The 15,393-nt window shown below is 31.1% G+C and overlaps 1 protein-coding gene across 2 annotated transcripts in view; it reads left to right on the top strand.

Annotated features, from left to right (window-relative positions):
- The window catches only part of LOC118184219 (adenylate cyclase type 8-like), a 411,974-nt gene that overhangs the window by 319,869 nt on the left and 76,712 nt on the right, over nucleotides 1-15,393 (top strand). For both annotated transcript variants that reach the window (XM_085812799.1, XM_085812800.1), the window contains one exon: nucleotides 8,064-8,161. In XM_085812799.1, coding sequence (XP_085668925.1) covers nucleotides 8,064-8,161 — 98 coding nt within the window. The remainder of the gene's footprint in view (nucleotides 1-8,063; nucleotides 8,162-15,393) is intronic.

The raw sequence follows: 15,393 nt of genomic DNA, 5'->3' as shown, positions 1-15,393 counted from the left end.
ACTCTTGACATACCTTTAAGGAGATTACAGGCAATTAAGAATGGTGTTCCTAACAGCATATTCTCGCCTAAGAAATTAAGCGAGTTTCTATTAATTTTGCATTCTTCATTTGATAGGAGTATATTTAGCGGAAAATTCAGAGTTAATGAAGTAGCTTTTCTTCACGACACAAAAAAACGACGGATAATTTTTTTTCTGCTGTGTTTTTAACCCAGTCAAAATTATTAATGAGATGCAATTTCAGTACGTAGATTTTTTAACCAGAGAGATCTGTTTGAAATGGTTTATTTGATTACAGCAAAGTACACAAGATCTATCTACATAAAGGAAAATATGGCTTCGTGGAGGAAGTTTTAAATATAAAATGAAAGAAAAAATCAATGTAAAAAAAAAATCTGAAAGGTTTCAGATTTCAAATTACGTCCAAAGGGGCTTTTTTTTAACGTTTTGTGTGTTACCTTTATTCATTAAATATCATGTTCTTTGCACTTAAACCATAAAATTTAGTTCAATAGCAATGTCGCAAAATATTTAAAAATAGCATATCTTTAGAATTTCCGATACACAGTTCGGTGCGCTGGAGAAAAAATGGTTTCTCCCCCCGTAGAGTGTTGCCATTGCTCGCTTTTAATGCTGTTATCACATACGATATTTGTTGCCGAAACAAAATATTTGGAGGAACAGTTCTGAGAATCGCTGTTCCGCGAAATCGGGTTACCATCTTCACTTGGTAAATAGGCTGAAAACCAAACAAAAATCAGTTATCGTTCAGATTGGCGAAAGTGGCGTTTACTTTCAAGTTACGTTTGCTTCTTCGTGTTGTTTTGTATCGCTCACATTCTTTTCGTTTCAAACTTTATTGTTAGTTATGGAAGAAAATAGAAAGTTAATGCTATCAAGTTAATCACTTTGATCTCCACTCGGACACTTCAAGTAAAAGATAAACACACTTCTGGTTATAGCAATTAATTATTCGTACATCATTAATAACCGAATTCTGTATACACTAAGACTAGTTTAAAACATGTGATGGATAAGTCTATTTATCAGACATTACTTATGTGTATTTTCTGATGTCTGCATTCCAATGAAAATTTGATGGCTTACTGGAAAATTTGTGACCTGTTGAAAGCATTTTCTTGACTAACTTTATGGTTCATAATTACTGTTCTGCCCATAAATATAAACAAACAAACATATGAAAAAAATACATTCATCAATGACAAAAATCTATATGGCTGATATTTACATCCTCACAGCCAGCAGATACCATTCAGCAAAATGAAAATTAAATAAAGCATATGAATACATGAGCAATCAAACATGTCCGAGTTGTTTACTGTCCCATAGAACACTCGGTAATATACCTAAAACCCATAAATTATACCAACTCTAGAAATTAGGAGGTGCACATCATGAGTTTGTTTTATGTGATTATGGCAAAGCCTCGAAGGATATCTACCTAACAGGAGGGATCCCTTTGTAGAACATTTTTTAAAACTGGCTCGTATACCAGTTATAAATGGGGAAAAACCAAGGAAACGCCAATGTAGCCAGCCCGTTCGCGGCATTCTAACCTCAGACAGAACTATCAGTGTTCAACGACGCTTTGGCCACTAGTAGGCCCGGTGCACATAATTGGAAAGTACAATTCATTATGTAAACACACATGAAGGTGATAATCAGTTGTGCACTGTTTTAAATATTCAAATGTTATAAATACACAGCTGTTACATTTCTTATTATTTATTAGTCATGTTTATATTACGGAGATCATGCATATGATATAATTATGAATTAACCCAAAAACGAAATGTGTACACTCTTTAGTACTCAAATGCTCATCAATTATTTTTCAACTGATTATTACATATCCATAATAATTTGCAAAGAACTGATGACTGCAGTTGCTGCCAATTACATGATCGTTATATGAATTAGAAGTAACTTCAAATAAACTTGTTGGCAATGTTCATTTTTGCATTCATACATACATATATACACATCTAATAAGTCATATATTTACATACAGATAGAAAGATGCGATGGTTTAGAAGTTATTGATATATATTAGTATTAACGTAAAAAAAAAAAAACACTAATATACCTAATAAGAAAACTAATCTGAATGATGAATAAGATTTATATTAATGAATGTATATACAAATGTTGTTCATCACCATAATAATAAATCCATAAATTTCCAATGTTTCAATATGTAGCATTTACAATAAAAGTATAGTTTCTAATGTATTTATAATCCGAAAAGTATTTCATTAATAACATGAAAATAATAGACAAATTCAATAAGTATTCTCATTATTACATAAACTATGCTTTTCTTTTTACTTCCTTGTACGAAGTAAAAGGAAGTATTGTAATCGCGAAAAGTTTCAGGCAGCATATTTCAACGAAAATATCCATTTTGACCGCTATCGAATGCAATTCAACGATGTTTTTGCGTGATATCTGCACGTAAGGACAGAATAAAATACTCTTTTCCTTCAAAAAAATTATAAAACGGCTTTACAATTAATTCTGACGAGAATTTTTCGTGGCGTCTGTACGAACGTATGTACGCACGCGTACGTACGTACGTACGTATCTCGCTTACCTCAAAAACGAGTAGCCTCAGAACGTTGAAATTTTGTATATAGGACTGCTATAACATGTAGATGTGCACCTCGTATTTTGGTTGCAATCGGCCGCGCCAAACGTATATAAATATATTTATATATATATCCACTCTGTTACCCGGCTCAGTGATCTCAGTTTCTTTACTCTTATATGTTTGTAAATTGTACATTTTTTGCTTTAAAAATGCTTGTATTATGTTGTTTTTATCTTCCGGTTAAGGTAAATCTGTATGCAATATTTTTAGAATTATCAACAATTTTAAAGTTGTCTAAGTGCCGCTAAGCCTTTTTTTTATGGCGGCCATTGATGTTTACATTTGAAACAGGAGACTAGTGGATTTGTTGCCAATCTAGAGAAACTTAGCTTCGCAACAACAAAGATAACGAATTCTTTTATTATTGCCAATTAAATCATGCTTAATTCTTTCTGGAATTTTTTCGAGGAAATAAGTGTTTAAGATTTACTTCGTAATTTTTAATATAGATATTTTGAGTTGTTATGTATTTTTGCCTTCTCGGGAAGTGAGAACTGAATTAATTGAATGAGAAATACTCAATCGTCTGTGAAAAACTGTTTCTTTTTTGTTTTGTTTGCTTAATTTCTTTTATACATCATTCTAGCTTTATTATAGTATTTGAATAGACCATGTGGCAACGATTAGATAATTCTATTCTTTAAATGATATAAATTTTGTGCATTATGAGTTATAATATGAACGAAATATATAAGTTAACTGTTATATAATTATTGGATTATATAACAGTTAACTTAGTTTCCGTTATATAATTATTATATAAGTTAACTGTCATATAATTATTAATACTGTTAAGTGAATCTAGCGCCAGAGTGTCGCTATGGTAAACAAATACTAGAGTGAATTTTAAAGAATGCATTTATTCTATTGTGGTTTATACGCTGTCGGCGAAGTAGATTTAATTCAATCCAATAAGTTTAAATGAAATGGAAGAAAAAATGCGTATAATTTAATATTCCGTACAAGGAAGTCATGTGGTGTACACATCAGATTTTTTATGCATCTTTTATGGTGTTTAAAATGTGTCACTGATTATGCAATTAACAGTTTAAAAGATAAGTAATTAGCAGAAAAGCCGCGCATATACAAACGGATTTTAAAAAATTATTCAACTTAAATTTAAGAAATAAAATTCTATTATATAACAGTGATAATACACGATCTGCACGAAATAAGACAAATTTAGCGAACTTTTGGCGACGAACAATTTATAAACAAATCCGAACTGCAAGAACGTCGTAAAATATTGTCAACTCTGAAATTTCCTCGATTATATATTTAATGAGTATATAAACATTTTTAAAATGACTCAAGCAGTTATATTACAACAAAACGGCAATAATTAAATCAGCCTCTATTTCCATGACTTCACAGTGTGAGCCATCGCCATATCGAAAGTTACGCGTGATCCTTCAGAAGCAGTTCGTCTGATTGGTTGAACGTACGAGGAACACGTCTCCAGACGAAACATTTTGGGGGAAGTTATAAAATGTTGCTCATAGCCGGGACATGTTACGCCTAGCTAGACGAAACTTTCTCGGAAGCTTTCCGCTAGCAGTGCTACTAGAATCTCGTTTCTTGGAATTGTCCCGCGTAGCCGCGCGCGTCCCTAGAAGTGATAGCCTTTTTGTTGAATCGTTGAATCAAAATCGTTGTATTTGTTACTCATAAATTCGTTACAAATATGTTTACAAAATGCGAAATCGATAATAAAACAAATTTCAAATTTGAGATTTCAGATGCCCATATTCGCAGTAGGATTACGTCATTCAAAATTGGATGGCTCTAGTTACCGTTGTTTTATCACAATGCAAGAAATAGACATACATTTATGCAGATGTTTCATTATTTAATTTCTTCAAATATAATGCAAGACTCTTAACATTTTGTGGCAACAGTTTGAAAAGTGAACCGACATTTATAGGAGTCCGACGCGAAATGCCAAACGAAAGTAATAGTCTTTCGGGATTCAAATCCCTTTGGACTAAAAGTCTGAAAGGTTTCAGATTTTAAATTACGTCCAAAAGAGCGTTTTTTTTTTAACGTTTTGTGTGTTACCTCTATTTATTAAATATCAAGTTCTTTGCACTTAAAACATAAAATTCAGTTCAACAGCAATGTCGCAAAATAATTTTAAAATGAGCATATCTTTAGAATTTCCGATACACAGTTCCGCGCGCTGGAGATAAAAAGGGCCTGTAGAGTGTTACCATTGCTCGCTTTTAAATCGTTGATTTTGTTACTCAAAAATTCGTTGAAGTTTTACGAAATCGATAGTAAAACAAATTTTAAATTTGGTTTTCACATGTCCATATTCGTAGGAGGATTACGTCGTTCAAAATTCGATGTTCTATGTACCGTTGTTTTATCACCAGTTTGAAAAGTGAAACGGACATTCAGAGTGATTCAACCAAAATCTCAAAACGAAAACAATAGTCTTTCAGGGGCAAAGCCCCTTTGGACTAATAAACAGTTCTAAACCTAATCCATAAAGCTGCAACAGCTGGTTTCAAAACTAAAATATAAAATAAAACATTTAAATTCATTGCATATTCAAAAGAAATTAAGTCATTAAAATGTAATTGTTTTCATACGCAACAAGTATGGTAAAAACAATTTAAAACAGATTTGAGATTCATAGTAAGCAAGTGCATATAAAAGTACAAAAGCTGTGTAATCAAAAATGAAGAATGAAATAAATGTAATTTACATCTCTCGCCACATCGTCTCAAGGGACTGGCGTAACGAGTAAAATAAATGGATAAGCCTGTTCTGAACTGACAGTGACACAGATTTACAAATTAAAACTTAAAAGTTCAATTAATTACAAATTAGTTTGTTTCTTTTTCAGTCTAACTCCTACAAGCTGGTTTAGGAAGAGCAAAACTGCCCAATTTTCCAAGAGTCCTAAAAGAAACAAATAATTTGATCAAAATAAGAAAACAATTATATTATCTTGAGCATTTTATCAAAATAAAAACTATGTTGAGCAGACAGAGTCATATCTTAAAAAAAATTATCTAACAACACAATACAGTACACAATACGTGAAACATTAAACATAATAGTAAACAAGAGTCAGTTCTAAGATTTTAATTTGACTAGATTGGTTACATATTTAGAATTGATTCTTGTTCACCAAGTTTTTTTTATTTTAATCAAAGAATGCTGTTTTAATGCTTAATGTTTTTTAATGTTTTAATGCTGTGTTTTAACAATTATTATGTTAGAAAACAGCATTAAAACATTAAAAAACATTTTATGTGAGGAATCTAGAAAAATTAGGCAGTTTTGCTCCTTCTATTCCTGGCTATATGGATTAGACTGATAAAGACAAAAACTTATTTGTAGTTAATTGAAGTTTTAAATTTTAACTTGTAAATTTGTGTTATTGTCAGTTCTGAAAAGGCTGATCCATTTACTTTTGACGTTACACTGGTCCCCTGATGACGATGTGGCGAGAGATATATAAATTTTCTTTATTTCACTTTTTCCATTCATAATGTTTCACTGTGAGTGGAATTCTGTCATCAATTTTTATCCCATTTCCTGATAGGATACTGAGTTCACATTTTATACTCATTCTATTTACGTACGTCGATCCAAAAGAAATGCAAGAATAGATTTAATTATTATGTGGGAAAATGATAGACAAGCATGGTCTGTTTTTAGTAACCATAGTAACGTTTTTCTTTTCTTTTTTTATCCACCCCTGTACATTGTTAACGATGATAATGCGATGTGGTGAAATACTTTTCAAAATTTGATTTCGATTTTTTTATTTAATGTTTGAGCGATCTTTCCCACAAACCTTCGCTTAACGAACAAACTAAGTAGATCAGAATTTTACTGTTCGCAACGTCGAATAGAACGGAAAAGATGCTTTATCTTTTCAGTGAAACTTGTAAGAAAATTTAACTTAATTTCTGAATTGTGGGCGAATTTTTGCAGTCGCTGGATTTTTCTATTATTTGACGTTTTTTAATTTTAAAACTTGAACACCTAAAAATGTATCAGATATCAAATTTTGAAATTTTTACAGAGTATAAAACAAACTTTTCGTTCTCTTTTAAACCTAGATTAAAAACTGAGCGATTTTCTACATTTAAAAATTAATGCGTTGCTGTCTGAAACAGATGTGAGAAAAACAAGTTGGCGATATATATATATATGTATATACACTTTTTTTCTTGTAAGCTTTTAGTAAAGTTTTCGTTGTGACATTGTTATTACATTAAATTTCCGAAACTCAATATTCAAATCGATTTCTTCATTCCGTGAATGATCTTCTAAGAATTCTGTGAAGTCTGTGAATGATGTTCAGTTATTTTTCTTTATTGCATAAGTTTCTTATAATTTATTGCTTTTGTTTCAATTATGATTAAAAATGTCATCACTGATACGCGTAACTGAAATTGAAAGACAGAAAATAAAATACAATTAAAAAAACAGTTTTTATACAACTAGTTTTTGTTTAAAATGTCTATGATAATTAATACACTTAAAGGGAGAAAAAATTTATCATATAATTCAATTGGAATAATAGATTAAATAATGCTATTTACAGAATTCATCTGCAATTTAACAAAAGCGTGGAGCGCCTGAATAACAAAATCTGTTGTAAATGTCGTAAAACTGGTGCATTTCATATGTATAGAATTAAAAGAGATTTTTCCATTAAATTTATAAATTTCGATATTCAATTTTTTTATTATTATTGACGCAAAATAAGAAACTATACTTACACATTATTAAAACATTATATTTAGAAAATATTATCTCACGAAAATTTTAATACCATTTTAATTTAAAGAAATCTTTACTATCGTGCTTGGAATGATTCGTGAAATTCTGCTTACGAATAAAGGCAAAAGAAGAATTATTTTAATTAGTTTACGCTATCTGGTTCAAGCAAAAGCTTTCGCTATTTGATAACTCTTCATGTTTCGCATATGTCTTTTGTATGTATATTTTTGTAAAACAAGACTGTGCACTTGTTCCTAGCAAACACGTTGGTTACATTTTGCTTGCTAAGCGACAAATAATAAGTCGTCAGTTTTTATCGACACCAACGCTACATAGTAAATAAAAGCATCTCCTACATTTTTTAAGTTAAATAAATCCATTATAGCAATTAATGTCATAAAATAGGACAAGAAAATTCCAAGTGTGCAAAAAATGACCTTCAGAATTTTGTCAAATTAATAAAACTCTCGAGACATGCAAGGAATGAATTTATTTATAAAACTTTAATTTAGGTTTACGGTTTCTCAACTTTTTCGCAAACTTTACCCAAGTTTCTAACAAATAAGTTTTATTAGAGTTAATTCAGCTTTTATTTTCATACTACATATTTTGTCTAAAAGTAATGCCTTATTTTTCTCTCTTTCAGTTCCATCAAATACGAGACAGAGTATTCCGGTCTAATACCTCGTGTGCCTTCGTTGTTTGGTTATTTGTAGCTTTGACGCAGATCATCATGACTCCAAAGTAAGTAACATCTCCGTACATAAAAGATATTTTTTAAAAATGCTTTCACAAAAATAATGTATATCAAAAAGTTCAGGATAACTTTGAAAATTAATCTTTCGGCGCTAGTGACAGCATTTTCTTCATTTATTTCAAAATATATATTAGGCCTTACTTCTTAAAGTTTAGCTTTAAAGTTGCCTCGTTTTGCATAACGCAAACAGCTAAATAATATTTATGACAATGTAAACAGCAGTTTTATGGATTGGTTCACATTTTATTCTCATAACATATTTCAGTCCTGGAATTAAAGATCATTGCTTAATATAATCCAGTGTCAACTACATATCAGAAATAAATAAATAAAGTCAACATCTTATTGATTTATTCCCTATCGTCCCAAAATAAGACTTAAGACTCAATTGCTCTGAAGTTTTCATCAATTTCTTTTTTCATACATATGTCACAGCTAGCAAATTTCGTTCGAATTGATTATGCTTCATTTTACATTAAAAAAATATATTAATTTTAAATATTTGCCTTAAAATTAAACACAAACTTAATTTATTTTTACTGTACTGAAAATAAGAAAGCAATGATTTTAATATAATAAAATATTACATACCTCTTTCTATTATCTTTAACTAACTCATTAACAGCCGCACTACCTTTCTCTTGAAGGAAATGAACAAAAATAAGTTTTTTTTGGGGGGGGGGTACTGGAGACTAATTGAGAGAAAAATGTAACTCGAAAAAATATTTATTTTTACTGAAAATACAAATGTTGCGTAAATGCAACATCAGTCAAAACCGATTACCGTATTTGACGGCATATAAGACGCACCCTTATTTAGACGGCCACACACAAGGAAAAAAGGTTTAGCGTGGTTTCTTTTAGGTCTCACGTTTCGTAAAAGCAAAATAAACAATTATTGAATGCAATTACCTTCACGTATAAGACGCAGGTAACTTTTTTTAGACCAATTTAGGAAAAAAAGTGCGTCTTATATGCAGTCAAATACGGTATTTTATCGATACATGGAAATCTTTAAAACATTTCCTATACAAAGGCACATAACATTTATTACAAACAGTTATCATTTGACTCAGTCTTTGCATCTTTTATTTTTTTTTCAATTTTTCTAGATAATGTGATTTGTTGTATTCTTTTTCGTTTCACCTAAAGCTAAATTCTGAATAAAAGATGATCGTCCAGCGTAATCAGATGAAGGATGCAAATTTTCAGAATGCTCTTCCCTTTTTTCAGCAATTCCAGAGTAACACTTCTTTGAAAATCTAACAGAAAAATTAAGTTACCACGCATTTGATTTGGCTACATCAACAAAATTCGCAAAAAATAGGAAGCCAACATTTACTACTTGAACTCAATATGCATCGTAATAAAATTATCCCGAAGCTCCGGACCATCGACATATATGTTGTAACTTCAGATGAGTTTAGCTTGCTTTACGGATACAAATTTGTTTTCTTTTCTTGGCTACAACATCTTGGCAGCGAATGGTCAAGTTGTGCCGAATAAGTTAATTGCCATACCTATGACGGAATTGTCGTTTCTTTGAATTATTGCGATGTCATGCTGTTTATCAAATGCAGTGTCGTACGTTCCACGCTCTTCTTCTTCCATCTTGTTTACAAATGTAATAAGACAATTTCCTAATCTGTCCCAAGAATTGTTTCAGCGCATGAAATTTCAGCTCATTCAATTCCGACAACAACTTGTATGATGTAAAAGAGTTGTCGAACGAAATACGAAGTGTGACACGAAAAAAAAAAAAAAAAAAAAACCATGACTGTGTAGCTTGAAAACAGAGTGGAGTTGGCAACAACAGTTTTGGTGACGTCATGCCACACACCTCCTCTATCCATGCGGCCAGTTTTGACTTAACCAACCACACCGGTGAGGAGTACTGCGTCATTTTGCATGAATGCTTACCAAAATAAGGTATGATTTGCTACTCTGTAGAAAAATGTGATGAAGAAAAGCTCATACTACATGAATTTCGCATTTAAAATACTTAGAGACGAACCTTAGCCAGATTTTTGGTTTTGTCCTAAATACGTAGAAAGTATTCTAATTATTGGAATACTTTCTACGTATATGCTACACATACTAATTATTGGATTCATTGTCAACAGGCTCAGTTTTCCCAAGCAATTTCCTTTTTCTTTTCTTAAATGATTCAGATTTTTTTTATCATTTTTTGATGAATTGGATACATTTTTACATATTTTAGATGGAAAAATCTTGATCTCACCTGATATATCTTTCGGCATTCGCAAGTTACCATCATCAGTGCATTCTTTATGGGTCACAATGTCTGGCTCTGGGGAAATCACTACTAAATCTATTTTATCTCGACTATCATCATCTGATGAAAGTTCGAAAACATCATATTCGTCTAACTCCTTTATAAATTAGACTGCTTCGTTCAATGTAAAAAACCGTTGTCTCGGATATTCGTTGTTTTGGAACATTTGTCTTGTGGAATCTATATATTCATAAAAGCACTGCTTTGAACTGATGTTATGCTTGAGCGACATTTTAAAAAATGCATATTTGTACCAACAAAAACAAAATAATAGCCTTATCTTTTGTGGTCATTATCCAGTCTAATGTTTGTATAAGACTGGCGTGTCTTCATAAAATTATTTGATTGGTTGTGCTTGCAATGAAATCTAATCAAAATTGAAAGAAAAATCTTTGAAAAAAAATACCAAAACGACCATTTATTTTCATAAAATTTTTAATGTGAGTAAAGCAATTTTTGTTGCGCAGAAACAATGAAGCTTTACCTACAGTATATAAAAAAAAACCTGAAGAAAGCTTTCAGATGTTTTATTACATTGAAAGGAGCTTTTGTTTCATGTACACACACACATACGCGTTCCGAAAGCATTTGGGCTAAAAATATTTAAAAACAGTATGGCTTTAGAATTCCCGATGCACAGTCCCGTTCGCTGGAGATAATGTTTTTTTTTTCTTACAGAGTTGCCATTGCTCGCAATCTGTTGAGTTTGTTAATCAAATATTCGTTAAAATTTTACTAAATATGAAGTAGACTACAAAACAAAATTCAAATTCGGGCTTCTAGATGCCCATATTCGGGTGGCGGACAACATTATTCAAAACTGAATGGCTGTAGGTAGCGTTGTTTTTTCACTATGCGAGAAACATACATACATTTATGCTGATTCTTCATTATTTAATTTCTTTAAATATAATACAGGGCGGTAATATTTGGTGGCAACAATTTGAAAAGTGTGATGGGCATTTATAGTGAACCGACGCAAAATGCCCTTCCTAGACTAATAACCCTTGTGGGCTAAAAAAGAAGTTAAACTCTATATATAAGATGAAAAAATGTTTTGACTAATGTTGCTAAAACGCATCGGCAGTTGTTAAAGTGTTAATATTAGAGTAGGCTATAATTGTTAATGATGTAAAATAATATCTTAATGCTGTAATATACCTAATATTATACTTTTGTACTTTCATCTTGTAAATAAACTTACAACTTTAATGCAAAAGCTCAGAAAGGATGCCGATTGTTTTTGGCAGAAATGCATTTTAACTAGGTACCGTACTCTATACACTTTGTATACAGCAGTACTGAAATAAGTGTACGGAAGTAGTACGGCGATGCTTTTGCTAGGAAGCTATCTTCGATATTTTTTATTATGTTTATTTTTACATGATTCCTTATAAGAACTGAAATGATCTAAACCTGTATGTTACAAAACGAGGACTGCTTAGAATATCAATTTGCTACAGTTGCTATCCTCCTACATCCGAAATATTTTCAAGCATCACAAATTTCGGAAAACATGTTGATCTGTCATCGGCAACATATCTTGAAACCATTGGGTATAATCCGTTTCGTTGAGAAGTGACAGTCTCGTTGTGTCTGCTTCGATAAATATAAGCTTCCTTGATACTAGATTTCATAATTTATAAAACATTTTACGAATTTTGAACATTTTTCTTTAATAGCAATTACCGAAACTACATTGATACGCCTTTGCTAATTTCAAAACTCACATAAAAGTACTCTTGTATGCTAGTGAATATTGTCTTCAGCAGATATTATAAACAAAATTAGTTTTATAATGTATTAAGTTGCAAGGTTTCTCTTAGCTAACATGTTATTTATATGTTATTTATTTTCTTTATCTCCTATTTCTTCTGCTAACCTACACTAGAATGTAAATCAGTGTGAGTTTAAATGGAGAACGTATATGTAGTTTTGAAACACTGTTGTGATAATCAGCCAGTGGTGTTAAGTAACTCTGACCTGTTAATTTTGTGAGTGAGTTCTTTATCTGTTAGAAAGCAGGCTTGGTATCCCCATGAGTTGCTCCAAACTGTTAGTTAAATAAGCAGAAAACGCAGTTTAATTTTCAGTCTAATTAGTAACTGAAAGTTAAGTTACTAACTTATATAACTGTTGTACTAATCTGAATATTTTTGATACTGAAATTCCGCAAGTGGCGATGCCTAGTATTTGTTATATTTTAGTTATACTACAAGGTAAGTTTTAATATATATATTAAATAAGCTTTTTCTCTTTTCTGTGTTACTGAAATCTAGCTAGATTCCTGTTTATTTGAAAAGACTATGATTCGTCAGCTCAAGGAAGTTTTCATTAGAGAACTGGAATGTTAATTAAGTTTAACCTTACAGGGTTATTTAACGTTATGTGTAACATGTAACTTTACATGTCAGTTTCCGTAGAAAACCATACAAAAATTAAGAAAATCGAAAGGATTTTTGTGTTATATGTAGAGAGAGTAATGTCGTATTTTTTATATTATTTAAATCAACCAAACTTTAAAGTAACACTCAAATAAATTAACAAAATTTTTATTTTATTTAAGCTAGGAAGAAAAACAAGCAGTCCGAAAAACTGGAGTTTCAAATGTGAGAAGTTCAATAGCTAGAGCTTTACTTAACCCGAAAATTTCTTTGTGATTGATATATATAGGAGATAATACTTGTAGTTCGCAGAAGCAAATAACGTTGAGAAGGAAGACAAACAGAAAAAAATCTGACACCATTTTTATCAATGCGAACTTCAGTAAATAGACATAACGTATCCGTTCTCTGGCACTAGAAATAATGACCTAATGGGAAGTGTTGCGAGTGAATTTAACAGCTATCTCTTCTGACTGTTAGGAAGCACAAAATCGATCAACTATTATGTAATTTTTTCTTCCACTATTTGCATTTATCAAATCTTTAGATGTTACCTTAAGCAACTTAAAACATTGTATTTAAAATACAATATACTAGCAACTACGCGGCCAGTATTCGTCTGGCTTTCAAATGTACCAGGAAAATGCCTGAAGGGAACACCAAACGTTAAATTTAAAAAACTGCGCATAATTTCACTCTGCAGAATAATTTCATAAAAAGAAATCCCACAAACTTTAAAAAAAATTATTACATGTAACAAAATTACAATGAAATATGCAATATCTCTTAATACAAATATTAATTATTTTAATAAATAAATTACCCAACTTCCCGTTGCCTTCTCTCAACAAACGTCCGGTATCCAAGAGAAACATTAAAATTAAAAACTGCACAGAATTATCGCCCTCATTTTTCCAAGTGGCAACAGTGATGGTTTTCAACAGTCAGCAATCCAGTATACAATTCAATGAAAAACTATTGCCAAAACCACATTTCTAAAAGAATGAAACTATTCAAAATGATGCGATAAAATCGAAAAGTTAAAATTAAAAAAAATTCTGATTCTAATTTTGAAAAAATCGCTTTGCGGTGCACTTGCTCTCTGTAGAACGGTGTTTGAGACACCAGGGTGCCTGAGCCAAGGTTCTACCCCCTTGTAGAACAGTTTGATCATTTCGAAAGGTGGTATAGAGTAACCGAATGATAAGTCGAATAGTTTTTTTTAATAATTTTTATGGTCAGATACGAATACTTGTTTAACGTATTAATAACAATAGAGTTGCTGTCTAAATTAATGCAATCAGAAAAGTCAAGGAACTAGTGACTGAGACAAGAATGAGGTAGTGCAAACATAGGCAAATTAAATCCATTAAGAATTAACAAATACAAAACATCAAACACTAAGACATGAACTTGGAATAATTATATACATATACCTATAACATAAACAAAAGTGAGAATGCAGACAGAAAATTCGAAGTGTAGCAGATAAGAGGAATAAAAATAAATACATAAATAAACACATACGTATGTCAAATTATTAGAGTTACATATTACATGATCCATACATTTAGTTAGCCATAGACCTATCCATATTTACCAAACTGTTATAGTCGTAATCACAAATTTTAATACTGGGATTATCGATATTTTGCTGCTTTTCATGAACTTTTTTGGCTAAGTTATAAAAATGACTGCGCCGTAACTCATTGCTTAACTCTTCATGTAATCTATTATTCCTTATATACCATTGAGCATTTACAATTTGTCGTAGAACAGTATTTTTGCAGACTTGTAATCTTTTCCTATTAGTGTTCTTGGTATATGTCCAAACTGGACTTGCATAATACAAAAGTGGACGTAGAATGGACTTGTAAATGAGTAACTTGTTTATACTGTTACTCATTTACAAGTCCATTCTACGTAATTCGTTAATATATTGTTTCGAGCAATTAAGGGGTATAGTTTGGCTTTAGGAACTCGAAACTTCTAGATAATAGATGTAATGTGCAGGGACCATGTAAGTGACTTATTGAGGATCACCCCAAGATAAGGGAGTTGTTTGGCCCAGGAAATAGGAGCACTGGCTCTTGTCTAGATGCACCTATATACCAAATTTCGTAGCCCTGGGTCTTATTAGCTTACGGGCAGCATGAACGAAAGAAACACAGACTCTTTCTTTTATTATATGTGAGAAGATGACTCTATTCCTAAGACTCTTCGCATTGTTTCCCCAAAATAAAATTTCTTTTAGCTGTAAGCTGAAAGTTAGGCATGAAAGTCAAAGGTGATAATTCATAGTTTTTAAGCTAAATTGCTTAAAATCTGAATAAATTATAGAGCGACAGAGTGAAAGTCACAAAGTAAAAAGAGAAATCTTATAAATTATTGTTTATTTCGTTTTATTACATTAATTATCCGTAGGTAAAATATATTTCAAAGAGGATCATAAAAGATTAAGAATTAATTAGATGTCTTAATTAGATTAAGAATTATTTTAAACTGTAATTCATATTTTGTCTATACTTTCAAATCTTCG

The sequence above is a fragment of the Stegodyphus dumicola genome, chromosome 3 (assembly GCF_044657685.1).
Source record: "Stegodyphus dumicola isolate Sdum_Otavi_A_Nest chromosome 3, ASM4465768v1".
In the NCBI taxonomy this organism is placed as follows: Eukaryota; Metazoa; Arthropoda; class Arachnida; order Araneae; family Eresidae; genus Stegodyphus; species Stegodyphus dumicola.
Note: the sequence above shows the minus strand (reverse complement) of the source record. Positions and strands in the feature narration are given on the sequence as shown.